The 27151-nt window shown below is 38.4% G+C and overlaps 1 protein-coding gene across 15 annotated transcripts in view; it reads left to right on the top strand.

Annotated features, from left to right (window-relative positions):
- Positions 1-27151, top strand: part of SH3D19 (SH3 domain containing 19) — a 193607-nt gene that overhangs the window by 142568 nt on the left and 23888 nt on the right. For all 15 annotated transcript variants that reach the window (XM_053582757.1, XM_053582747.1, XM_053582711.1 and 12 more), the window contains 4 exons: positions 13675-13782; positions 18829-18941; positions 23636-23697; positions 24775-25039. In XM_053582757.1, the coding sequence (XP_053438732.1) occupies positions 13675-13782; positions 18829-18941; positions 23636-23697; positions 24775-25039 (548 nt within the window). The remainder of the gene's footprint in view (positions 1-13674; positions 13783-18828; positions 18942-23635; positions 23698-24774; positions 25040-27151) is intronic.

Raw genomic sequence — 27151 nt, 5'->3', positions numbered from 1 at the left:
GCATCAGCCAGAAACTGGGAGAAGAACACGGGAGAAAGAAGAGAAACTCACAAATATGTTTTCCTTCTCTTTCTCTTCCCTCAAAAATAAAGAAAACCTAATAAAATAGTGGGCATAAAATGAAGTTACCATATTAATCTCAGATAATAGAGATCAGAAAATACTGAAGCTATGAAAACATTGTAAAGATTAGAAAAATTATTAAAGGAAAACTCATAAAACAGGCAATTTAATATTGGATTCGTTTCTTGGGTAGAATGCCTTTCAGGTTAATGTAATGGACCTGAGTAATATTAGCAATTCTTCTTCACACCTTTACAAATCATACCCAATTGTCAAAAAAAGCAGAATGCTTCTACTGTCAGCCCCATTACACAGACGCACTAGAATAATAGTTTAACAGCCAATTTCTGGTATTAATAGAACTCAAGGGGAAGAAATGACAGAAAAACAAGCCAGAGATGGTGAAACTAATTATGGTGACAAGCATATTATCAGAGACAGGTAATGGGCGGAAAACTACTTCACTGTCAACATTTTTCTCAGCCCAGTAATGAAGACCTTGTGGATATAGGTGTGAAGAGGCCTGCTTGTTTGGCAGAGGTGTCGAATAATCCGTGTTGGTGTGATGGGCTAGAAGGAAGAGAGAATAAACAGTGCACATGAAAGCAGAGGAAATGCCACCGACTTTAATTTGGATAGGAAATTCTTCTTGAGATGCTTTGTGTCTTTTCTATGGAAGCAAAAGCAAACAGTCTGTGAGAATTATGGCAGCACGATTCTTCGCCCTTTCTGGATTATACAATTCTGAGCATCTGATGTAGCTCGTGCCTCTTCATTTAACTCCCTTGAAAATAACCACTAGGACTTCTACTATAGAATAATGGAAGTAAACTTCAAGGGACTACTGAATAAATTATGGTATGTCCATGGCAATGGAGTATCGTGAGGTAATTAAAAGGAAGTAGACCTGTTATCTACTACATGGATGAGCCTTTGAGATACTATTAGGTGAAAAATGCAAGGTATAAGATGATATTCATAGTTTTTTAGCTATTGTTTGTGTTAAATGTCAAATGCAATGTGTTTAGAAACATGTATAAAATGCTAGTAAGAAAGATTGTCTTTTATGGTTGACCTAGGTAGACAGGAGAGAATGAGGGACCCTGGTTCTCACTATATACGTTGATCCCTTTTGAATTGCAGGTGATATGCAAGCATTACCTTTAACAAAATGATTACTTAGTGAATAGTCTTTTGTAAACAGCTCAGATAAGCTTAAGTAGGCTGAAAGAAATTCAGAGAGTTTACTCTTTGCTGTGGAGAGAGAACTGTTTCCCCCCACTGGACCTCAGCATTGTGATGAGTAGAAATTTTAAAAACAATAAAACTGATTTTCTAAACAGTTATATTATTCAAGGTTACAAAAGGAAGCTAATTATTACGAATAAATATGTCTGAATTAGATAAATTCAAAAACATATCTGCATTATTTCCTTTCACATAGAATCCAAAACGTTTTAATGTTGTTTGTTTTGTTTGGCAGAGGTGTTATTTTAGTTTGATCTTCTAACTTTTTTCTTGTGATTGAATTTATTTTGCTGGATCTTTTTTTCTGTTACAAAAGTAAAATAAAATTTTTTTGTAACAAGTCAAAACAATTTAGAGATTTTAGTAAAAAAAAAAAATTAATCTCTCTCCAGTCCATACAAATGCTCACAGTAACCAGTGTGAACAAAGTTTGTAGCCTTCTGTGCCTTTGGGTATGTCAAACCAAAACTTGCAAACAGTGGACTTTTCCCAAAAACTGTTGTTATACTATAATTGTTATAGTATAACTGTTACTCAGTTTTTTGTTTTTGTTTTTTTTTCATTCGACAATGAAATGTATCACTTTTCTTCAGGGTAATAGGTCTAATCCACCGTTTCCTTATACCTGCCTGGTATTCCATGGCATGAGTATATCCTAGTTGAGTCAATGTTCCCCCTGTTGGTAAACATTCAGGTTCTCTCCATTGGTTTTAATTTTCGGGTATTTGGTTTTGGTTTTGGTTACTACATAAAATGCTGCAGTAAATACCTTTGTAAACATTTTATCCATATTAGTACTTTTGTTTCTGAAGAATAATTTCCAAAAGTAAGACTAACTGGATCAAAGTTTTTGAACTTTAAACATTTTAACTAATAATAATGATCCAGTTTCCTACCTGTCAGTGCCAGACTTCTCAAACATGAAGTGCCATCCTGACTATATCTGTTGCCCACTTAACATTTCTGTTGGAAAAACCCTTCTCATGAAGAGACATAAAATGTGAACTTCATAGTATGTAGCTATAGAGAGGCTTGCATACAATCATCAAGAGGAGAAACAGGCCTCTGGCTCCACCTTCTCATTGGAGTGATGTTGTTTATCCTTCCCACTAAGCTGCATGCCTGGCATGGATCACAGCCCGGGCAACATGCAGACAGAAAGGCAGATGCAGAGCCCCTGACTCAGAGCTCAGCTGGGGCGGTCATTGAACAGGCCATTCCTGCCACATACCCTGCAGTGGTGCAACACTGAGACCTCCTTGCCTCACTGTATGGAAAAAGAAATTTTTTCCCAGAATAATACACATGATCTGACAGTCAGTTGCTAAAGAGCAGCTAATGGTACTAAAAATAAAGGACAAAAAAAAAGAAAGAAAGAAAAAGAGAGAGAGGGTAGCAGGACACTTTAAATACTTCGTAAGTTGTACCTATGCTTCAATTTAAATTCTTCTGGTTAAAAAAAAGTCTGGCCCCTTTAACACAACTGGTGAAATCTGCACACTCTGTGTGCAGGATGTGGGGCGGGGTTCCCTGAGGCCAGTACTCCAAAAGCAAGCACAATTTTGGGGGGTACCTCCTATGGCCTAGCTCTCAGGGGTACCCACTGGTCTCCTTTCTCTTTTCCCTGCCGCCCTTGTGCGTGCCCTCACTCCTGCAATGTGTGTAGGTGGTGTACTGCCTCAGAATTTGATTTGAGCTGCGAAACAATTTAAGTCATTCTGTGCTCAAGGTTTTCTTTCCCCTTTACTACCCACACAAAAAACATCAACTAAAATCCTATTCTAATAACTAACAGATTATAGGTACCAAAAGCCACTGTTAAAACAGAAATACCACTTGAAAGGTCGGACACAGCGAATCGGTGTCAGAAGAACTATTAGAATACATCCAGTCCAGTTGTTGGAAGGACAAACGGTATCATGCGTGGAGCACTCCTGTTTGATTCTGCAACCTGCTTCCCTTCTGCCCATACCTGAAGTTCTGCACCTTGTTCTTTTTCCATTTTTCCGTGGTACTTCTCCTCTTTTAATGTGCCACATGAATTGCTTATCTATTATATTTATTGTTTATGGTCCCACTTCTCTGCTGGAATGTAAGCTCCATGAAGACAATTCTTGCTTCTTCACTGATATATTTCCAGCACCTAGAAATTTTGATGTGTAGCAGGCCATCAATATTGAATGAACAAAAGTGAAACATCAAATTACAAAGAAATTGATATAATCCTAGTTTTGTTTTTCAGAATATTTATATAATAATAATACATGTTGTTTATAGAAAAATATGTAGACAGATATACCAAATTTTAGACATTAGTACTTGAGAGATGAGATTACAAGAGGTTTGGTGTTTTTTATTTATTTATTTATTTTTTGAGACAGAGTCTCAAGCTGTCACTCTGGGTAGAGTGCTGTGGCATCACAGCTCACAGCAACATCAAACTCTTGAGCTTAAGTGATTCTATTGCCTCAGCCTCTCAGGTAGCTGGGACTACAAGCACCTGCCACAACGCTCAGCTATTTTTCACAGGCCCGAGCGGGGTTCAAACCTACCAGGCCCAGTATGTGGCCGGTACCCTAAGGGCACCAAGCCCAAGAGGTTTTTTATTTTATATATTAATATTTTCCATTTTTGGATGGAGCTGGAACAGTATCTCAGGAATGGAAGAAAAAGTATCCAATGTACTCAGCTCTACTATGAAGCTAAATTATAGCTTTCACATGAAGGCTATGACCCAACTATAGCACAAGACTATGGGGAAAGGGCCAAGGAAGGGGAAGGGAGGGGGGAGGTTTTGGTGGAGGGAGCGTAGTGGGTGGGGCCCCATCTTCGGTGCATCTTAGAATGGGTACAGGCAAAAATTTCTAAATGCAGAATACAAATGCCTACATACAGTAACTAAGAAAATGCCATGAAGGCTATGTTGAACAGTTTGATGGGAATATTTCAGATTGTACATGAAACCCACGCATTGTACCCCTTGATTGCACTAACGTACACAGCTATGATTTAACAATAAAAATAAGTAAATTAAAAAATATATATATTTTCCATTTTATAACAAATAATACTTTGAAGTAAAAAATTGTGTGGTAGCAGAATAAGGAATTAAGGAATTTGGTTAAACTGAAACATAGAATTTTTGTTTTGAGGGGAAGAAACATAGGTTATAATGAAAGAAAACTGGGTTATTACCATTGTCTGTTATTTTGAGTTTGATATTCTTTTGAAAATCTTGAATTGACTTTTTGAAGTTAAGACTCACCTCACTTATGAGCTGATTTCTGTAGAGAGGTCATCAAATTCTCTTTTTCTCAGTAGTACAATAATTATTATTTTAGCTTGCATGCCCTCTGGAGGCCTTCTTATATGGTAGATAAGAAACTTTAGGGCAGCGCCTGTGGCTTAGTGGGTAGGGTGCTAGCCCCATATACCGAGGATGGTGGGTTTGAACTGCCCCGGTCAAACTGCAACAAAAATAGCCGGGCATTGTGGCGGGCGCCTGTAGTCCCAGCTACTCGGGAGACTGAGGCAAGAGAATCACCTAAGACCAGGAGTTGGAGGATTGCTATGAGCTGTGACGCCACCGCAGTCTAGCAAGGGTGATAAAATGAAACTCTGTCTCGAACAAAAAAAGAAAAAAAAACTTAAAATAGTTTACTATCATATCCTCTTTTGTTACTGTTTTAGAACATAATAAACATAAATATGCAATCAAGTGAATAGGGAAAGAGTGATGCCATTGGCAAGATATAAAAAGGGCTGTCCAAAAAGTATCCAGCTCTTCTTAACATAACAGATGCCTCTTTTTCATATTACATGACTGGATACTTTCTGGAAGCCATTGTATGTGGTAGGGTTGCCTGAAAGCTGGGTAGAAGGAAGGGAGGGTATCAGGTTGCTGAAAGGGGTGATTATTACATTAGCTCAGCTCTTCATCTATCCTGCAGAAAGATGGTCAGCAAAAAGGTACTTACTGAGCTACAGCTGCTAGCAGGAGAATGTAACTGTTGTCCGTCACAGGGGCGACAGAGTGCGTGGTTTTGTAGGGAGTATTGAATAAAGGTAGAGACAGCCTCAAGAGATATATGCTGTACAGAATATATATTAGATAGCATTTTATTATTTGTATTATTTTTTATTAAATCATAACTTTGTACATTGATGTATTTATGGGGTTCAAGGTACTGCTTCGATATACAATGTGAAATGCTTACATTGAACTCAGTAACACATCCATCACAGTTATACTCATTTCTTAATGGTTTTGAAATGTACTATTGCATCATACACATTAGATGAAGTCCCACTAAATATCCTCGCTCCTCCCATATCCCCCTCCCCTCCCCTCTCTCTCCTTTTCCCTTGTACTTTGTGGACTTCAGTTGTGTTTTTGGCATTCATATGAGTGTGTAGGTGGTTATATATTGATTTCATAGTAGTACTGAGTACACTGGATACATTTTTCCCCCATTCTTGAGATACTTTAGTAAGAAGAATATGTTACAGCTCCATCCAGGTAAGCATAAAAGATGTGAAGTCTCCATCTTTTTATGGCTGCATGGTATTCCATAGTGTACATATACCACAATTTGTTAATCCATTCATAGGTCGATGGGCACTTGGGCTGTTTCCATGTCTTGGCTATTATGAATTGGGCTGCAATAAATATTCTGGTGCAAATGTCTTTGTTGTAAAATAATTTTTGATCATCTGGGTATATACCTAGTAGAGGAATTGCAGGATCGAACAGTAGGTCTACTTTTAGTTCCTTGAGTGTTCTCCAAACTTCTTTCCAAAAAGGTTGTATTAGCTTGCATTTCCACCAGAGTGTAGAAGCGTTCCCTTCTTTCCGTAACCACACCAACATCTGTAGTTTGGGGATTTTGTGATGCGGGCTAATCTTACTAGAGTTAGATGATATCTCAGAGTAGTTTTGATTTGCATTTCTGTGATGATTAAGGATGATGAGCATTTCTTCATGTGTTTGTAGGCCATACGCTTGTCTTCATCAGAGAAGTTTCTGTTCAAGTCTCTTGCCCACAAAGAAATGGGGTTACTTATTCTTTTCTTATTGATTAGTTTGAGTTCTATGTAGATTCTAGTTATCAGACCTTTGTCGTAAGCATAACCTACAAAAATCTTCTTCCATTTTGAAGGTTGTCTGTTTGCTTTACTTACTGTGCTCTTGGCTGTCCTCCTCATAAAATACTCTCCCAGGCCAGTTTCTTCAAGTGTTTTCCCTGCACTCTCTTCTAGTAGTTTTAAAGTTTCATGTCTTAAGTTTAAATCTTTTATCCAGTGAGAATTGATTTTTGTTAATGGTGAAAGGTAGAGGTCCAGTTTCAGTCTTCTACAGGTCGCCAGCCGGTTCACCCAGCACCATTTGTTAAATAGGGAGTCTTTGCCCCACTGAATATTTTTGATAGGCTTGCTGAAGATCAAATGACGATAAGTAGCTAGGTTCATCTCTTGGTTCTCTATTCTGTTCCATAAACCTACCACTCTGTTTTTGTGCCAGTACCATGCTGTTTTAATCACTATAGATTTATAGTATAGCCTGAAGTCTGATAATGTGATACTTCCTGATTTGTTCTTATTTCTGAGTAATGTATTTGCTATTCGAGGTTTTTTCTGATTCCATATAAAATGAGGTACTATTTTTTGAAGTTCTTTAAAAGTATGACAGTGGTGCTTTAATAGGGATTGCATTAAATCTGTAGATTGCTTTGGGTAGTATGGACATTTTAACAATGTTGATTCTTCCCAGCCATGAGCATGGTATGTTTTTCCATTTGTTAACATCTGTCTTCAGCTATTTCTTATCTCAGAATTTCATAGTTCTCTTTATAGACATCTTTCACGTCCTTTGGTGGGTAAATTTCCAGATATTTCATCTTCTTTGTCACTATTGTAAATGAAATAGAGTCCTTGACTATATTTTCAGCTTGACTATTGTTGGCATATATAAAAGCTACTGACTTGTAAGTATTGATTTTGTATCCTGAGATGCTTCTGTATTCCTTGATCACTTCTAAGAGTTTTGAAGTTGAGTCCCTGGGATTTTCCAGGTATAGGATCGTATCAGTGAAGAGTGAGAGTTTGATCTCCTCTGACCCTATTTGGATACCCTTGATCATCTTCTCTTGCCTGATTGCTATGGCTAAGACTTCCATTACTGTGTTGAACAGCAGTGGAGACAGTGGGCATCCTTGCCTTGTTCCTGATCTGAGTGGAAATGTTTTCAATTTTACACCTTTCTATATGATATTAGCTGTGGGTTTGCTGTACATGGCCTCTATCCGTTTAAGAAATGTCCCTTCTGTGCCTATTTTCTTAAGTGTTCTGATCATGAAAGGATGCCAATTATTATCAAAGGCTTTTTCTGCATCAATTGGGAGAATCATGTCGTCTTTTTTATTTTATTGATGTGATGTATTATATTTATAGATTGGTGTATGTTGAAACCCTGTAACCCTGTAATAAAACCAACTTAATCATGGTGTGTAATTTTTTTGATGTGTTTTTGAATTCTGTTTGCTAAGATCTTATTGTATATTTTTGCATCAATATCATTAATGATATTGGTCTATAATTTTCTTTCTTTCTTGAATCCTTTCCTGGTTTGGGTATCAGGGTGATATTTGCTTCATAGAATATGTTGGGAAGTATTCCTTCTTTTTTCTATGCTTTGGAAAACATTGTATAGTATAGGTACTAGTTCCTCTTGAAAGGTTTGATAGAATTCAGATGTGAAGCTATCTGATCCTGGACTTTTCTTTTTTGGGAGATTTCATATTGTTGATGCTATTTCAGTGATTGATATAAATCTATTCAATATTTCTAATTTTTTCTGGTTGAGTCTAGGAATGTGGTGTGCTTCCAGGTATTGGTCCATTTCCTTCAGATTTTCATATCTCTGGGAATTGAGATTTTTGTAGTAACCATTGAGGATTTTTTGAATTTCTGAAGTGTCTGTTGTTATTTCTCCTTTATCGTTTCTGATAGACAATATTAGAGATTTAGTATTTATTTCTGGTTAGGTTGGCCAAAGGTTTATCAGTTTTGTTATTCTTTTAAAAATACCAACTTTTTTATTAAATGTATTTATGACCTATGTACAAAAGACTTAATTAAAAATAAAATTAAAATAAATAAATAAAATAAAAATAAAAATACCAACTTTTTGTTTCATTGATCTTCTGAATGATACTCTTGTTTTTAATTTCATTTAATTCTGTCCTAATTTTGGTTATTTCTTTTCTACTGCTGGGTTTGGGGTTGCAATGTTCTTCCTTTTCCAGTTGCTCGAGATGATCCATTAAGTGGTTGGCTTCCTCTCTTTCTGTTTTCTTGATAAAGGCTTCCAATGCTATAAATTTCCCTCTTAGGACTGCCTTTGCAGTATCCCACAGGTTTTGGTAATTTGTGTCTTCATTATCATTTTTTTCCAAAAATTTGGTGATTTCCTTCTTAATCTCATCTTTGACCCAGCTATCATTCAGCCTAAGATTATTTAGTTTCCATGACTTTGAATATGAAGATTCCTGTTGCTGTTGAGTTCAACTTTTATTCCATGGTGGTCCGAGAAGATACAAGGAATAATTTCTACACTTTTAAATTTGCTGAGGTTAGACTCATGTCCTAGGATATGATCTATTTTGGATGATGACCCTTGGGCTGATGAGAAGAATGTATATTCAGTTTTATTAGGGTGAAATGTTCTGTAGAGGTCTGTAAAGTCCATTTGTTCTAGGGTCAGGTTTAAGTCTAATATTTCTTTGTTTAGTTTCTTCTTGGAGGATCTATCCAGAACTGTCAAAGGGATGTTAAAATCTCCAACTATTATAGCGCAGGAAGATATCAAGTTGTTCATATCCATTAGGATCTGCTTTATGAATTGAGAGGCATTCTGGTAGGGTGCATAAATGTTAATTATTGAAATCTCTTCATGTTGGGTGTTTCCCTTGACAAATATGTAGTGACCTTCCTTATCTTTCTTTATCTTTGTTGGTTTAAAGCCAATTGTATCTGCTACTAAAATTGCAACCCCTACTTTTTTCTGGTTTCCATTTGCCTGTATTATACTAGTCCTTCACCTTGACCTTCACCTTGACTCTATTTTTGTCCTTTAAAGTAAGGTGAGATTCTTGTGTACAACAGATATCTGGTCTGAGTTTATGTATCCAGTCAGCCAGCCTGTGCCTCTTTAGAGGACAATTTAAACCATTCACATTAATTGAGAGAATTGATAAGCCTGGTTGTGTTTGGGTGTCATAATTTTCAGATGTCCAGTGGACATTTTTAATCCTTTCACCACTGTGGAAGTTGGGTTTTGTTCAAAAATTTCTGGGTGCATTTACTTTGGAGTTAGAGTATTGTGCTGGTCATTGTGGAGGATGGGTCTGAGGATATCCTAGAGAGCTGGTTAGTTATGGCAAATTTCTTCAACATGCCTGTGTCATTAAAGTATTTGATTTCTCTATCACAGATGAAACTCAGTTTAGCTGGATACCGGATCCTGGGCTGGAAGTTGTTTTGTTTTAGGAGACTAAAGGTTGATGACCATCTTCTTCTGGCTTGAAATGTTTTGGCTGAGAGATCTGCAGTCATTCTGATACTTCTCCCTTTGTAGGTGACGCTTTTCTTACATCTGGCTGCTTGCAGAATTTTCTCCTTCATCTTAACTTTGGTAAAGTTAACCACAATGTGTCTAGGAGATGCTTTATTGGGATTAAGTCTTGCTGGGGTTCTGAAACTGCTATCTGAAGTTCTGTGTCTCTTGCAATTGCTTGGGAAATTCTCCTCCAAAATCTCTTGGAGTAGAGCATCTATATCTTTAGGACCATCTTCTTCTCCTTTGGGAATTCCTATAAGACAAATGTTTGACTTTTTTGGAGTGATCCCACAACTCTTTCAGGGAATGATCAGTTTTTGCTCTCCATTTGTCTGCCTCTTTGAGTGGGAATGTTCAAAAGCTTTGTCTTCAGTTTCAGAGATCTTTCTTCTGCCTGGTCAACTCTATTACTGAGGGATTCTGCTGTATTTTGGAGCTCCTCAACTAACTTTTTCATTTCCTTGAACTCTGCTATCTCTTTCCTCATTATGTGTCCATATCTTTGGTGACTTGGGCTTTGAATTCATTAATTTCTTGAGATAACTTCAGAACTACTCCTTGGAATTCAATTTCTATCTTTTCTTCCATTCTGTTTATCTTATTTGCAATCCACATTCTGAATTCTATTTCTGACATTGCTGCCATTTGTCTATGCATGGCATCTTCCATTGTATTTCCTTTGTCATTTCTTGGGGGCATTGATCTACTCTGGTTATTCATGATGCCAGAGTTTTTCTGTTGGGTCCACACCATGTTTATGTTCTACTGTTTGGTTATTAGAACTGGCATCATGAGATTGAGATTCAATCGTGAGATTGAAAAGGGGTTCCGGGCAGCGCCTGTGGCTCAAGGAGTAGGGCGCTGGTCCCATATGCCAGAGGTGGTGGGTTCAAACCCAGCCCTGGCCAAAAAAAAAAAAAAAAGGGTTCCCAGGTAGTAGAGATAGCCCCTTACCAAAGCGCTAAGCTTTGTAATTGTGGCTTATCTCTCACAATCTTACAAAGACCTCTTTCAGAGATTTGGCTGAAGACTCTGAGCACCTACTTGGTGAGATAGTGCAAGCTAGCTCTGTTTTGATATCAGCCAACCTCTACGCTATCCTAAGAAATCACAGTATTAGGTTTAAATCTTGACTGTGAAGAGATACAAACAGCTGCAGCACCCAGGCCCCACCCTTCAGTTCTTTTCCACTATAGAACTTCGAAGATCAACCTCAGAATTTCCCTGAGTGGACAGCCCCAGACATGAGTTCCAATTAAATTGTCTCAGGCAGTGCAAACCCTGCTCAACAGAGAGGGATTCAAGGGTCTCCAACAGCACAATTGGAGCCAGGGATCCACACTCCCGCCCTCCAGACTCAGTCCACACTATTATCTGCTTCTCTGCTCACAGGCCCAGCTGGAACCAGGGGCCACACCCCCACCCACAGGTCTCAGTCCACACTGATGTCCGCTTCTCTGCTCAGAGGCCCAGCTGGAGCCAGGGGCCACGCCCCGGTCCACCGGTCTCAGTCCACACCCAGCTAGCCTCTGCTTGCTAGACCAGTTGGAGTCAAGGGACCACACCCCCGCCTGCCAGTCTCAGTCCACCGCCTGGCAAGCTTCTGTTCACAGGCTCTGTTGGAGTCAGGGCACTGGCCTGCCCTCCAGTCTCAGTCCATACCTAGCTAGCCTCTACTTGCCAGACGAGTTGGAGTCAGGAGACCATGCCCCCACCTGCCAGTCTCAATCCACTGCCTGGCAAGCCTCTGTTCACAGGCTCTGTGAGAGTCAGGGCACCATACTCTGCCTGCAGGTCTCAGTCCTCACTCAGTAAGTCTCCACTCACCAGCCCCACTGGAGACAGGGAACCATGCCGTAGCCCTCGGGTCTTGGTTCACACCCAGTAAGCCACTGCTCCAGTGTTCTGTTGGAATCAGGGACCTTGCCCTTACTCTCAGGTCTCAGTCCACGCCCAGCAGGGGCTGGGACCAGCCCTGTCTGTCGAACTCACTTCACACTGGGCAACCACTCTCCTGCTGTGGGTGCTGTCAGAGCCAGGGGTTCTGCACTCTGTCCTACCAGACACAGCCCTACCCGAGGGTCAACACCACCACTGGCTGGGCATAGTCATAACCAGAGGACTGCTCCTCCTCCCACCAAATGTCTCTTTCTTCCCCCATCTTTCTTCCCTGTTAGTCACAGATTCCATCCTGATGGTTGGCAGTCCACACTACGCCCAGATCTCTCAGGACAAGACCAAACCCTCTGTGCTCTGCAGGAGGCAGAAATTCAGACCACCATGCATGAGGGGAAAGGGTGGACTGGTAGTTTGGACTTGTGAGGGAAAATAATGTGTTCAATTTTATGACTGGCGGGGTGGTGTCTGGGTTTATAAGTGGGACCTCTCTGAAGAAAGAGACCTGGAGTTTAGCGGCTCTCTCCAGTGAGGTAAAATGAGAGAGGTCTTTTGTTCTCTGCTCATTCGCAGATAGCTTGCGGCAGACCTCCTGCTTTGGGATCCTAGTCGATAGGCTTTGTACCTATAATTTGTTTTCTTGAATGCTCTTCTTTGGAGTTACAGCTTGCCGAACTTTCTTGGCTCAGCTCCCCACCTTTGGCTTCCTAGAGTCTGATTCCGTCCAGTTTTTCTTCCTCTGCTTAGGAGCCTCTTCCTAGGGTTGCTACCTGTCGGCCATCTTCCCAGAATTTCGGAGAGCATTTTATTTTTGCTAATTATTTATTTTTAGGTTTCCCATCTTTTTAAAAATGTTGTAGTCATTTTTCCAAACCACTAAAATGAATATTTACATTAAAGAAAAGGACTGTTTCTTTCATTGAAAACATTTATATCTTTGCTTATGTTTAAAATATTTTCCTTAAACATACACTGTCCATTTAAAAATAAATCAGTTAAGACTGGGTGTGGTAGCTCAAACCTGTAATACTAGCACTCTGAGGGACCAAGGCAGGAGGATTACTTGAGCTCAGGAGTTCGAGACCAGCCTGAGCAAGATGATCCCCATCTCTACTAAAAATAGAAAATATTAGCCAGGCCTGGGGGCTGCCTGTAGTCTCAGCTACTAGGGAGACTGAGGCGGGAGGATTGCTTGAGCCTAGGACTTGAGTAAGTAAATAAGTAAATATAAAATGAAATCAATCAGTTAAGATGGAAAAATTCTGAGTCATACAGCCTTGCCCCAAAATTAAATATTTGAAGAGATATGACGTATTTTATTTCTGGAATAAAATGTTTTTTGTTTTTGTGTTACTGAAGTGTAATTTTACTAAACTAGTAAATTCCAGAGTGCTGAGTACCTTCCCTGTGCCAGGCAGGGCACTGGAAGGATGAGGGCCATTGGTGGGCAGGCATGGGGGAAAAAAAGAATGAGAGTCTTCCTTTTCTGTGGGGTCTGAGGGGCTTCGCGATGCAGGAAAGATTGTCTCCTCATTCCAATTGCCCCTCATTTTCCAGTGGACTCTTATGAAATAATTACTCTCCCCTGAGAGATAGCTTCTACATAATTTAAGATCATCTTGGATTGCTCTCATCAGAGAAGAAAAGCTGCATGAATTATTTACAGAGCACTAGGTTATTTCCTTTTATGAGGTCCAACTTTGTTTTTGTCACTGCAAACTGAGATTCCATTTATCTATGAATAGTTTTCCCTTGGGCATGAAAAATATGATTCTTAAAATATGAATGAGGTTTTTTTGTTTGAGTCCGTGTTAACTAAAACATACAAAATCAACTATGTTTTCCATTAGATCCCTTTCAGCTCCCCACAAAAACAGAACCAACAAAAGAAGGAGCAGTTCAACCAGCACCCACCAGGAAGCCTACTGTGATTCGAATTCCAGCCAAACCAGGAAAATGTAAGCACTTCTGTGTCTTCTTGTCCTCTTTATTTGCTTCCTCAAGAGACTGAAAGAAATATATACTACTTATCAATGCCTCCTTTTTAAATTTGTATTATCTGCCAATTATTACTCATAGTCAAGATCACTTGAAAACAAATTGGTTTTCCATCTTTCTTTGGAGGATTGCTATATTAAGTCTGAATTTCAGTTTTCTTTAGTATTATCTTAGTCTGAAAGAATAAGGGGAGACTATGAAACTGAGAACAATTGTAGTATCCCATGTTAGTGCCTCTGGTAAAGATTTCGTGGGAAAGTAATCAAACTAATAGCAAATAGAAGTGTATCATGTCTATCCAGGGGTATATTATTTAAGTCACCATAATCTTAGTGTGGCTGTGTGTGAATTGTATAAAGAGCAGTAACTAAAAACGTCTGACAATGTATAAAAATTATTTTTAAACTAGTGTAACATTACATTTTAATTTACTTCCTTGATTTTTTTTGCTTACTTGATTTTTTTAGTGGTACAATGAATGAAATTCTGTATGAGCTTTAGTAAGTACTTCAAAAGGAAATCTGATGTTTATTGTAAGGGAGAACTCAAATGGGCCCAGAACTATTTATTTTAGTCCCCAGATTATTAAAATGTGTGGGCAGAAGTGTGTGCATGGACGCACAGTGGGTTCCAGAGCATTGCTTGGAGTGATCAAGCAGCTTTCTCCCTGGGCCTCTACTTTCATTTATTCCTGCAATGCCTAGCAACCGTGGCCCAGATGTGTGCTTGCTTTTGTCAAACAAAAGATCTGCCTACTTCATTCCTCCTAACAGCAGAGCAAGTGTCCCGGTCTTTCACATATAGCTCTCAGGATTCTTCTACAGGTACACCCATTATTTTAGGCAGTTGGTTTTTCTGTGAAGTACTATCCAAGAGGACGTGATTGGTTTTAGTCTTTTCTTGATGGTTTTGTTAGGGCTCTCAGCCAAGTCCTGAGAACGTTGAATTGAGTTGCTATGAAGAGGAGAGAAAAGGTCAAGAGTACAAAATTCTGGTGGGTTTTAATTTCTTAGGAGATCGTATTTAGGATTTTGTTTTCTTTTTTTACTTTATTTTTGTTTTCTTTTTTTATATTTTTCCTTTTTTTCTTGAGAGTTTATATTTTAATGTTAGAACAGGTGCTATATTTCATTTGATGGTGTTATATAGCTTATAGATCAGTAAAATCATAGCTCACTGGGTTGTTTGCCTGGTTGCTACTAGCTAAATCTATTCTGTGTTTTAACAGGCACAGTGAGATATAATGACAGATATTGCCAGAGCTCATGTGGATTTTAAGTAATGCAGCTTTTATACAGATTTGCTAAAACAAATGTTTAAATTTATTCTATTGTTGTCAGTGTTCCATAGATCACCTCCCAGTTTGATGATTCACTAGGAGGACTCAACCTATAGTTATATTCATGGCTATTATTTATTACAAAAGTATAATATGTGAGGCAAAAACAGCAAAGGGGAAAAGTCAAATAGGGTGAAGTCTGGAGGAAATCAGGCAAAAATTTCCAAAAGTCTTCTGCTGGTAGAGTCACACAGAATGTACTATATTCTTCCAGCAATTAGTTGTGATAACATATGCAAAATGTGAGCCAGGGAAGCTCATTAGAGACTCCAAGCCCAGAGTTTTTACTGGGGGTTGGTCACATAGGCAGTCCTAGAAATTTTGATATACAAAATTCCAGATTCCCAGAAGGAAAGCAGGTGTTCAGCATAAACTATATTCTTTTTTTTGTAGAGACAGTCTCACTTATGGCCCTCGGTAGAGTGCCGTGGCCTCACACAGCTCACAGCAACCTCCAACTCCTGGGCTTAAGCGATTCTCTTGCCTCAGCCTCCCAAGTAGCTGGGACTACAGGCACCCGCCACAACGCCCGGCTATTTTTTGGTTGCAGTTTGGCCGAGGTCGGGTTTGAACCCGCCACCCTTGGTATATGGGGCCGGCGCCTTACCAACTGAGCCACAGGCACTGCCCATAAACTATATTCTTGTATTTTATCAATTCTGGGAATGAATCATCCCAAAGTCCAAGTTATCAGATGCCAGCCAAGGACCAATCTTATAAACATGCTTTTCTAAAGATAGGTAGTTTATTTCAGGCCTGCCATGTTTATTTTTTATGCATACCTGTAAACTGGATTAGTAACTCTGAAATCCTGAAAAGCATATGCTGAGGAAGGATCTTTATTTTCCTGAAAAACCTCTAGGAACTATTATTTGGACTCTGTACTGCTAGGTGTAAGAGATTTGAAATGATTTCTAGAGAGTTATTTCTATTTACATATATATTCTTGTATTTTATCAATTTGTATATTTCTATATAAATCAATTTTTATATATAAATAGATAGATATTTATGTATATATAAAACCAGTTCCCAGGAACAGTGGTTCACACCTGTAATCCTAGCACTGTGGGAGGCCGGAGCAAGATGATTGCTTGAGGTCAGCAGTTCAAGGCCAGCCTGAACAAGATCAAGACCCCATCTCTACCAAACAAGAAAAAATTAGCTGGGCATGGTGCCTCTTGCCTGTAGTCCCAGCTACTCTGAGGCTGAGGCAGGAGGATTGCTCAAGCCCAAGAGTTTTGAGGTTGCTGTGGGATATGATGACATCACTGCATTCTGCCTGCACTGCACTCTACAGAGCAAAACTCTGTCTCAAAAAAACAAAGAAAGGTTCCCTAGAATTTTATTATAATAGTTATTAAGCAATGCATATATGTTGTAGAGGAAAAAGAATGAGATTTTTGGTATCTGAAGAACTTGGAATGGGCAAGGGAAGAAGAGATTGGCTTTGTGGTACAGAAATCCTTGGTCTTCTTTGAACTTGTCAACTCATTCTCTCTCAGGACCTGTTTCTTCTGACCAGGTCATCTTTTTCCCAGATATCTGCATGGCTCCCTCCCTCACCATTCCTTCTGATATTTCCTCAAATGCCACTTTCTCAGTGAGACCTTCCTTGACTACACTATTTAAAGTTGGAAATCTACCTACACATCCCTCATCCCGTATACACCCACCCCCATACATCTTTCTCCCTTTATGCCAGTAGGCTGTTTCCTCTCTACTTTCATACTTAGATAAACCTAAGCAAGACTGAGACCCTTTGTGCCCTTAAATATTGTCACAGTAATATTATATCCTAAATGATTCATCATTTCTTTGTAAGAATAAGGAAATTGCAGCACAGAGAAAGTCTTCAACCTGGTGACTGAGTTGGATAGTCTTGTGTACGTCTTAATTCCCAGAGTAGCCCTGCCTCTCACTAAGAAAGCTTGCCTGTCTCAAAATCACTGTTTTCCTAGTAGCTGGCCTCGGTATCTTCCTCCCTTTCAAAATGTTTTCTTGTGTAAAACAGAAACCTGACAAATCATCCTCTTGTTTCAGGTTTTTCATGTGAAGTGAATGTAGAGGATGTTCATTTGAAAAAAAGAATACCCATCTCCTTTCAGTGCCTAAACTGAACAATATAAAAGACAGCTGGCTTTAGCCTCCTTCAGTATGTTACAGTCATCCTCTCTCCAAGTATTTTTTTGTGCGTAGATTTTAATTTGCTGTCACAAATTAAATCTGGTCATCTTTGTTTTCTTCTTTTAAAAATAAGTTGGTTGTACACTATCACTGAGATAAAGATGTGGTTTGAATATAATGATATTGTTTGTTTAATTGAGGGTAATTAAGTTCATTAATCTGGAGCTAATGAATTAGAAAATACATGTAATTACATATTTTGGGTGGGATACACCACCTATGAAGAAGGAGCATCCTTCTTTTTTAGACAGGGTCTTACTCTGTCCCCCTGGATAGAGTGTCATGGGATGTCATCCTAGCTGACAACAACCTTAAACTCTTGGGCTCAAGCAATCCTCTTGCCTCAGCTTCCCAAGTACCTGGGACTTCAGGTACTCACAACATCTGGCTAAATGTTTTTTTTTTTTCTGTTTTTAGTAGAGAAGGGGTCTTGAATTGCTAAGGTCAAGGGATCCATCCACCTCGGCCTCCAAGAATGCTAGGATTATAGGTGAGCCAGAGAGCCACCACACCCAGCTTTTTTTTTTTTTTTTTTTTTTGAGAAAGGGTCTCAAAAGGTAGAGTGCAGTGGCATCATCACAGCTCACGTAAAACCTCAAACACTTGGGCTCAAGTGATCTTCCTGCCTTAGCCTCCTGAGTAGCTGGGACTATAGGAATGCAGCACCATGCCCAGCCAACTTTTTCTATTTTTGGCAGAGGTGGGGTCTCAGTCTTGCTTAGGTTTATCTATAACTGCTGGCCTCAAACAGTCCTCTCCCTTCAGCCTCCTGGAGTGCTAGGATTATAGGCGTGAGCCACGGCACTAGGCCAAGAGGCAGAATTCTTTATTAGAATGAGCTTTGGGGTTCAAAACCCTGGATCTGATAATTACCAGCTTTGATACCTTGGGTAGCTTATTTATTTTCTTGTTAGCTTCAGTTTCTTCATCTGTAAACTAGGTAGGCTATCATCTAGTGCAGTGCTGTCTAGTAGAACTTTACGCTAAGATAGAAATGTTCCAATTCTGTATTGGTAGCCAGTAGCCCTGGGTGGATGTTGAGTACTTGAAATATGGCTAGTACAACTGAGGAATTGACATTTTAATTTAATTCATATTTAAGTTTAAATTGCCATATATGACTACTAGCTAGTGGACTGGACAAATCTAACATGTAAATGTTGGTTGGAGAAAAGTATATACATATAGTGCCTAAATTAATGCCTAGCACATAGAAGGTTCTCAGAAAGTGCTGGTTGCTGTCATATTTATTCAGTATTATTCTCACTCTCTGCAAAATATATAGTAAAATTAACTAATGCCAACTAACACATCAACTTTCTGAGGTTTTCTGGGAGCTCTTTCTCATTTGCTTAGTTGTGTATTCTTTGTGTAGCTTTGTTATGATAGCCACTTTTCTAAGAAACCAAGCAGCAATCGTTTTATCTTTTGGAATTCTAAAGACTAGAAATTAGTCCTTAATTAATGCCATTTTTTCCAGGTTTACATGAGGATCCACAAAGCCCACCTCCTCTCCCTGCTGAAAAACCCATTGGAAACACTCACAGTATGGTATCTGGAAAACTCACTAATGTTGACAGAGCTAGAAACTTGGTAAATAGTCATTATAAGTTGCATTAGATTAAAGACTGAGCTACACAGTAATTTTAAATTCTTAGCTGATATCTAACTTATTTTATTCCTGGTTAGATTAAAAAAAAAACCTTTATTAGAAATCATGTACTTATTTAATGTGAAAATATTGTAATTCTCAAAAGGAATTTCTTAGGAGATTCGAGTTTTAGGACCTAAAAAATTTTACTATATTTGAAAAGTTCTTATAGAGAGATTAGTCCAATTCATTTGTACTTCATTATAAAATAATTTATCCTATGCCGATGTAATGACATTGCCTTTTAAATGACACTAATAATGAGGTTGTTATTAAAAATCTCTAAAAAACTGTAAGTATTTGTAGGAATAAATGTAGTCAAATTGTCAGTTTTTGTTTAAAATACCCAATAAGTGACAGACTTTTTAAGGTAATTACCATAAGAATTTTTTAATCTGAAATTTAAGAAAAAAATTTATTTTGTAAATTTTAAAATATAATATCTTTCTATGTACTTGTTAAGATGGTAGTCAAAGAATTTTTTGTTTATATGCTTTTTTATTTCAACCTCAGTACTATTCCCTTATATATTTTTTTAACTTTCCATATGGGTAGATGATCTTTTAGGCTTACTTTAACAGAAATCTATTCTTAAAGTCTTTGAACCAAATTTTCAGTTCAAATCTTGTAATAGTTTTACATTGTACACTACGTATACTTATTCTACAGGCAAACTCAATCATCTAGTGAAAAAAAATTTCTTTGAAGGAGACATTAAATTAAATTAGCCAATATCAAATTAATGAGATTTTCCTGAAGAATGAGTTAACATTTAGTGATGGATTTTGGATTTTCAAAGTACTTAGTAATAAATTTTTATTAAAACTGGATCAAGAAAGCCCAAAAGAGATATGATAGTAGGGCCTTTAGCATCCCATTGTTGAACAGGAAAATCCCAAATTTTCATAGAGGAAAGGTTGTTTGAGAAGACTACTGGCTTCTCCTGTTTTATAAAAAGGAGTGAGAGAGTGACGAGTAAGTAATCATACTATTTTCTAAGTGATAAGATGGACCTTGTAAACTATAAAGCTCTATTGAAATACTAGGTATTATTATATTTAACGTGAATCAGTCCACAAGGAACTCCCATATTTTAGAAAAATAAGAAAAGGAAGTTAAAATAAATCATCTGGAAGATACTATATTTATCATTGTGTCCATACCTCGCATGGACAACATGAGGGAAATCCTGTCTGCACTGTTTATAGAGGGAGTCAGAGCATTCTGTACTGGACTGAAAATAAATGCATACTATTAATAGCAAACTGAGTCTGAAGGAAAAAGGGGTGAGAAAACAGACCACAAGTTAAATGATTGCCTGAAGTCACATGTGTAGATTTTTTAGGTCCTAAAACTCAGATCTATGCCTAAGAAATTCCTTTTGAGAATTACCATTAATGAATTTTAGACCAGAGTTCACAAAGACTAAAGATGTCGATGAACACTACGCCAATGTAGTGACCAGGGAGATAGAAACGATCTTTGCAAACAGTGTCTCCCAACATAAGGCTTCCAAAACATACCCAGGAGACTGCCAACCCTTAGGGGAGGAGAGTCCGGAGCTGCTGCACAGTATGCAAAAGGAATTAAAGATACAGCGCTGAAGCTTCCAAGAACAAACACGTTCTGTAGGTGGAAGAAAGAGGCTGATCTTGAATTCTGGATGTAAGAAGTGGTCCAAGTTATTGGAGAAAGAAGAAACATTTGTAGAGGCTGCTCACAGGTGTTTATTCAGACAGACAAGAATGTGTCTTGGGAGAAATATGGCAAAAAACTGGGGAATCATTTTGAAATTAGAGTATAATTCCAATGCACATAAATGAAAAGATGGAATCTGCAGAGACAGTACAAGTAGGATAACCAGCCTCTCCAGGAACTAAAATGTTTATCCAAACACATTAAAAGCCAAAGGTCAGGGATGTAAAAGCTAGAGAAAAACTAGTGAAAAGCAGATTCAGAGAGGCTTCAAGTTATGAGCGGAGTACTAAAGAGGAGGAAATCCCTGATCAATAATCTTTCAAAGTCTGTCCGCAGAACCTGGACACCAACCCAGATGTGAGCAAACGCTAAGACAGTTTGTGCTCCTGCACAAACCGTCTCCTTTTCTAATTATTTGGATTCTATCAGACATGGCAGTGCCTTTATGGATGTGCCTAACACCCCTCAAGAATTAGCATATACTATTTTTTTGCTGATTTAAAATTTCCACATTGTAGAAAATTGAGAAATTAAAAAGATTTCCCATAAAAATACCACAACCCAGTGTAAACTGCAACTAATATTTAATACAAATTTTGGATCATATGCTATATATTTTATACAGTATATCATCTATACCTTTCCATGTCAAATTTATACATCTATGTTTTTTAAATCGTTTCTTAATTATTAAGGTATTCAACAACTATAGTTCTGAGAAAAATAATACAAGTTTCTCTTTATTCGCTAGAGTTTGTTTATTATATTTTAAAGGTGGCCAAAGAAACGAGTGCATTTTAAAAGTATCATAGCACTATTTGTCAGGAAGAAATATAGGCAGCAGTATATTTATAAAGATTTATAAAGCTATAAATCTATATTTATAGATGATATTCTGGAATATTACAGAGTTTATGAGCTGGTGACTTGCCTCACTACATTAACTGAACTCATTAGTGAAACCAAGTTTTAAGGGCAAGTTTAATTTGTTTTTAAAAATTAGATTTTAAAACATTGAAACATGCTTAAATCATCTCATTTATTGGCAATTAATCATTTGGTATTTAAGGAAAAGCTGTCAGTATTCAATATAAATTAAAAATCATGAAAGTGGGCGGTACCCATAGCTCAGTGAGTAGGGCACTGGCCACATACACTGAAACTGGCGGGTTCAAGCCTGGCCTGGGTCTGCTGAACAGCAGTGATAACTGCAACCAAAAGAAAAATAGCCAGGCTTTGCAGTGGGCACCAGAAGTCCCAGCTACCTGGGAGGCTGAGGCAAGAGAATCACTTAAGCCCAAGAGTTTGAGGTTTCTGTGAGAGCTGTGATGCCACAGCACTCTAACAAGGGCAACATAGTGAGACTCTGCCTCAAAAAAAAAAAAAAGAAATATTAAAATTAAAAAAAATAAAAATCATTAAAGTGAGTTTTAGCTTGTTCATAATGTAAGAAGGAGTAAAAAAGCAGTCTGAATTAGCCCAGAGATTCCCAGACTATTATAAAACTTCCTTTACGGGCGGCACCTGTGGCTCAGTCGGTAAGGCGCCGGCCCCATATACCGATGGTGGCCGGTTCCAACCCGGCTCCGGCTGAACTGCAATCAAAAAATAGCCGGGCGTTGTGGCGGGCGCCTGTAGTCCCAGCTACTCGGGAGGCTGAGGCAAGAGAATCGCTTAAGCCCAGGAGTTGGAGGTTGCTGTGAGCCGTGTGACGCCACAGCACTCTACCAAGGGCCATAAAGTGAGACTCTGTCTCTACAAAAAAAAAAAAAAACTTCCTTTACCAAAAATGAGGCAGTGTGATTTTAAAGAACTAGCATTGTTGTACCCTTGTGAGGTCTTGGAGAAATACTATTTCCTGGGTGTCAGTGTTGGGAACTTAGAAAATAGGAAAGGTTAAAAAAAAAATCAGAATTAGAAGAATTTGGCCCTCAATCCCCCCAAAAAAACAACTGAATTTTTAGCTTTGAGATCCTTTAACTTCTCACTCAACAGAAGATCTGAAAGTATTTTCCATGTGTTATACTCATTTCCTAGTCTTGGGCTGTCATATGTACAGAAACCTACTTAAACGACATAGTTTGAATCCTTTTCCTACAGAAATCTTCCCATAATTTTACACTTCCGATTTCTCTCATCTACTGAAGGGATAACACATTCCAACTATACATGCGTTTTATTTTTCACGTTATTCCCCTTTACTCTTTCCCGCCTTGCTGTAAAACTCTTCTTACCCCATCCCCACCCCTTTACTAGAGTGGCATAAGCTCTCTTCTTTCTGGGACCCTTTTTTTTTTTTTTTTTATAGAGACAGAGTCTCACTTTATCGCCCTCCATGAGTCACACAGCTCACAGCACCCTCCAGTTCTTGGGCTTAGGCGTCTTGGACCATTTTATTCCACCTTACTGCTCTTCCTTTCAGGCCATTCCTTAAACTTCTATGTTCCCACCTCCTTGTAGATCAAAACCCACTGAAAAATGTTGAAACCATCCAGTGATCAGATAAAAGGAAACAAACTAATAGCCACCTCATGTATTATGTGTTTAAACTTAGAAGCACTACATTTCTTATGTGTGATCATGGGATGAATAAAGACTATATATTTTTTAATTCCCTTTAGTACCTGCTTAAATTGTTACCATGCTGCCTGTCATGATTTAAACATCATCCCTAATGTCTCATGAATCTACTGGGTGTATAGCCTGTGGTCCACAACGGGAGATCCCTTGGTTTCTTCCGGTCAGTGTTTTCACATGTATTAGGACATAGATAATTTTTGTAGGAGTGAGTTAATATTATTAAGACTGAAATCTTTTAAGCCACTTTCTATAACTCAGCTACATTTCCATTTATAGACCCATCCAAAAAGTTGTCCAGAATTTCTCTTGACAAGCTCTTGTTTCAGATTAACTAAGAAGCATTCTCTGATACTTTCAGGAATCCACCCACACTGGTCATGTACAGAGTGTTATGCGAGGACCCCCAAGGTTGCCACCAAGGTAAGTAAGTGTGTGAAAAGTTAGAGAAAAACTAACTCAAAGACCCAGAATTCTTTTCTGTCACCAAGACTGAGTGTTGTTGGCCCTAGATCTTCTTTTAGAGATACAATAATGTCACGAATTCAGCCTGGCCGCTGGCCCACAGTTTGCTTCTGACAGGAGGCTGTAAAAATCTCTGCTCCTATTTTAACACAGTCTAAAAACTGATAGAGCAAAAATAAATAAATAAAAGCTCATAGAGCACAAACGTGGATCTCTATTACTTTTCCTGAAACAAATGAGTAAGACTCCTTTCCGAACTTAAAACAACTCCACTTCTGGGATACACACACACCCTCTCACAGCAAAGAGAGACAAGCCTCCTGGTTTTGGCATTTCCGAGAGAGGTAGGCTTTGTGAGCTTAGAAGTGACCTACGTCCTGAGTTCCCAAGGTTGTAGAACAAAAGGCCATAATGCTAGCAGAAGGCCATAATGCTAGCAGAAGACATTACTACGTTAAAAACTTATTTCTTTTGTTGGGATTAAGGTAAGGCTTTGAAAGTACCATTGTCCTATCTGATTGTCAGAACTGGCTTTGTTGATATTACTCTAAATCAGTGTTTGAATAGTAATTCCTATAACATGAATATTGGAGGATTTTGATGTTTCTTTTCTAATCATGTGCAAGACCCTTGCACATACACCTAACATCTTATTATAAGCTTTCATCTCAGACGTTACTAGAAAGTGCTTAGCTCCCTGCAATAGTCATGGTATATTTAAGAGCAAATGGAGCCTTAGAGAGCTCATGATAGTAAATGCTTGTTTGTCTTGAACTAATGAATCTCTAGTGCAAGATAAGAGGAAGCTGGAACATCGTGGCATTTCCTCTAATAGCACAATGTTTAATGCAGTGGTCGTTTACTCAAAAATAGCATACCTTGCGTGTTTTAGTAAATTGTGTTACTGAAAGGTGTGTGTGTGTGTGTGTGTGTGTGTGTGTGTGTGTGTGTGTGTGTGTCTGTGCCTGTAAGAGGACAGAACAGAATCTAATACTAAGCAAAATGCTGACTCATGGCTACTACATTGATTTTCAGACCTGTAAATGGAAAAACCATTCCAGCTCAACAGCCTCCTCCCAAGGTGCCCCCTGGGAGACCACCTCCCCCCAGGATTTCTGCGACCAGAATATCAAATAAAAAACTGCCTTTTAATCGGTCCTCTTCTGACATGGATCTTCAGAAAAAAAAAAGTCACTTAGCATCTGGACTCTCAAAAACCAAGAGCCAAGTCTTTAAAAATCAAGATCCAGTGCTACCCCCTCGCCCCAAACCTGGACACCCTCTGTACAGTAAATACATGGTAAATTTGACTTTTAAAAATGTTTGTGGTCAAGAGACTTGTCCTAAAGTATGTATAAGACTCCTTAGAAAATGATGGTGAAACAATTGTCCCTTGTCCCTAAGAATGCTTTAGATAAGTAAAAATAAAGCCTGGGTCTTCAAAGTTGAGCTTTATTATTAGGAGAAATGTAAGGAAAGAGGAAGCAAGGCAGGCACGTATTATAACTTGCTGTCTGTCTTGACCGAAAAGGAACTCTGAAAAATCTGACCTAGTAGGTTATGCCAATAGGAGTAACTCTGACAGATCACATCTTTGAATATATATATCATCTATATCTTGATATGGTTTGGTTTATACCTTCTTTTCATTTATTTATTTATGTATGTATATATTTCTGAGACAGCGTCTTATTCTGTTGCCCTGGATAGAGTGTTGTGGCATCATCATGGCTTACAGCAACCTCAAACTCCTGGGTTTAAGTGATCCTCCTGCCTCAGCCTGCCGAGTAGCTGGGACCACAGGCATGCAGCACAATGCCCAGCCAACCTTTTCTGTTTTTGGCAGAGGTGGGGCCTCAATCTTGCTTGGGTTTTTCTAGAACTACTGACCTCAGCAATCATCTTCGGCCTCCTAGAGTGCTAGGATTATAGGTGTGAACCTGGCCTCTTTTTTTAATTTTCAATTATCGTGAGAACATAATAGTTGTATACATTGATAGGGAACCTGTGATGTTTTGATACAGTGTGTAATAATCAAATCACGGTTTATATCTCAAGGCTACTTTGCACACTGAATAAAATTTAAAATGAAGCAGAAAGAAAGTTCTTATTCCAATGGGTGGTTATTCCCTCATTTTCTCCTTGTGTAGACCTAATTATAATGGTCCATTTAATATTTACCAGTTTGCGTCAATAATCAACATAGTTAAGGTATTAATTTTTTTCTCTTTGAATGTTTTTCTCATCAAATGACCTAAACCTTTGTCTCTATTTCCCACAGTTTAGAAACAAAGTTGATCTGCTCTCTTCTTTGGTCAAGTTAACCTGAACAAATCTAAACAAAAAAAAAAAAATGATAAGGAAATCAGGACTGCTTGCACTTTTTAAACAATTGTATGACAGAGTACCTCCTGATAAGAACAACAATTAGTAATTTTATTTTGTTTTTATCTATCATTGAGTTAGAAGTTTTTCTTTCTTAAGCCATTCGGGGTTTTCAAAAAATCCTCCTTAGAGAAGGTAAAGGCAGTTAAGAAGGAAGTAGTATATTCATATTCATTTAAACTGATGAAATTCTAATTACTGAAACCCATGGGTGTTCTTTGGGATAGGTTACTTGATAAATAAATAAAAACAGTGGCTGATGTGTATTGAGTATTAATTATAAGCCAGGTTTTGTTCAAAGCAGTTTATATATATTAAATAACTCCCTTATTCCTCACACCTACCTTGTGAGGCAGATATTATTTTATCACCATTGTACAGAGGCTGAAGATAAGACACAATTTTGGGGATCAAGATGTGAGCACAGGTCTACTGGCTCTGACCCCTGGCTTCTAATCACTATGCCAAATGATGAAAATAATGTCACGAGTTGTAGTCTCTCCCTGATTTAACCGTTCTATGTTAAGGGAGAACCAGATTGTGCTTAAGGTGCTTAGAATACTTGTATGATGTCAAAAAGAATTTTAAAAGCTAAAAGACATTAATGCCTTCAAAATGGTGGTATATTTAGCATAGTATGTCTCATTATGAAGTAATTCCTTAAATCCCCCATTTTTTCCACTTTTTCCTTACCGTTAAATTGCATGCCAGGAATTTGGGTACACTGGAGACTTGCAGACTCTGACAGAGATTCTGGAAAGCAGCACCACCCAATGCAGCCTTTCAGGGCCACACCCTTACACTTGGCATCTTTGCTTCTGGGTGATCCAAGGCAGTCTCCATCCCCATGTTAGAAGCGAGCTTGTGTGATTGCATTTCCCTGGTGTGCCTTTTATATTGTACAGACCCTCTGACCTTCACTCATCAGCTAAAATTTACCAGAGCAGGGAACAGAGGCCCCTGGCCCAAGTGAGTTTCAGATGTAAAATCCATTCTGAGATCAGACAGAGCTAAGTGGACCAGGAAG

Source organism: Nycticebus coucang, chromosome 1 (genome assembly GCF_027406575.1).
Source record: "Nycticebus coucang isolate mNycCou1 chromosome 1, mNycCou1.pri, whole genome shotgun sequence".
In the NCBI taxonomy this organism is placed as follows: Eukaryota; Metazoa; Chordata; class Mammalia; order Primates; family Lorisidae; genus Nycticebus; species Nycticebus coucang.
This window is presented reverse-complemented; position numbering and strand designations above follow the sequence as displayed.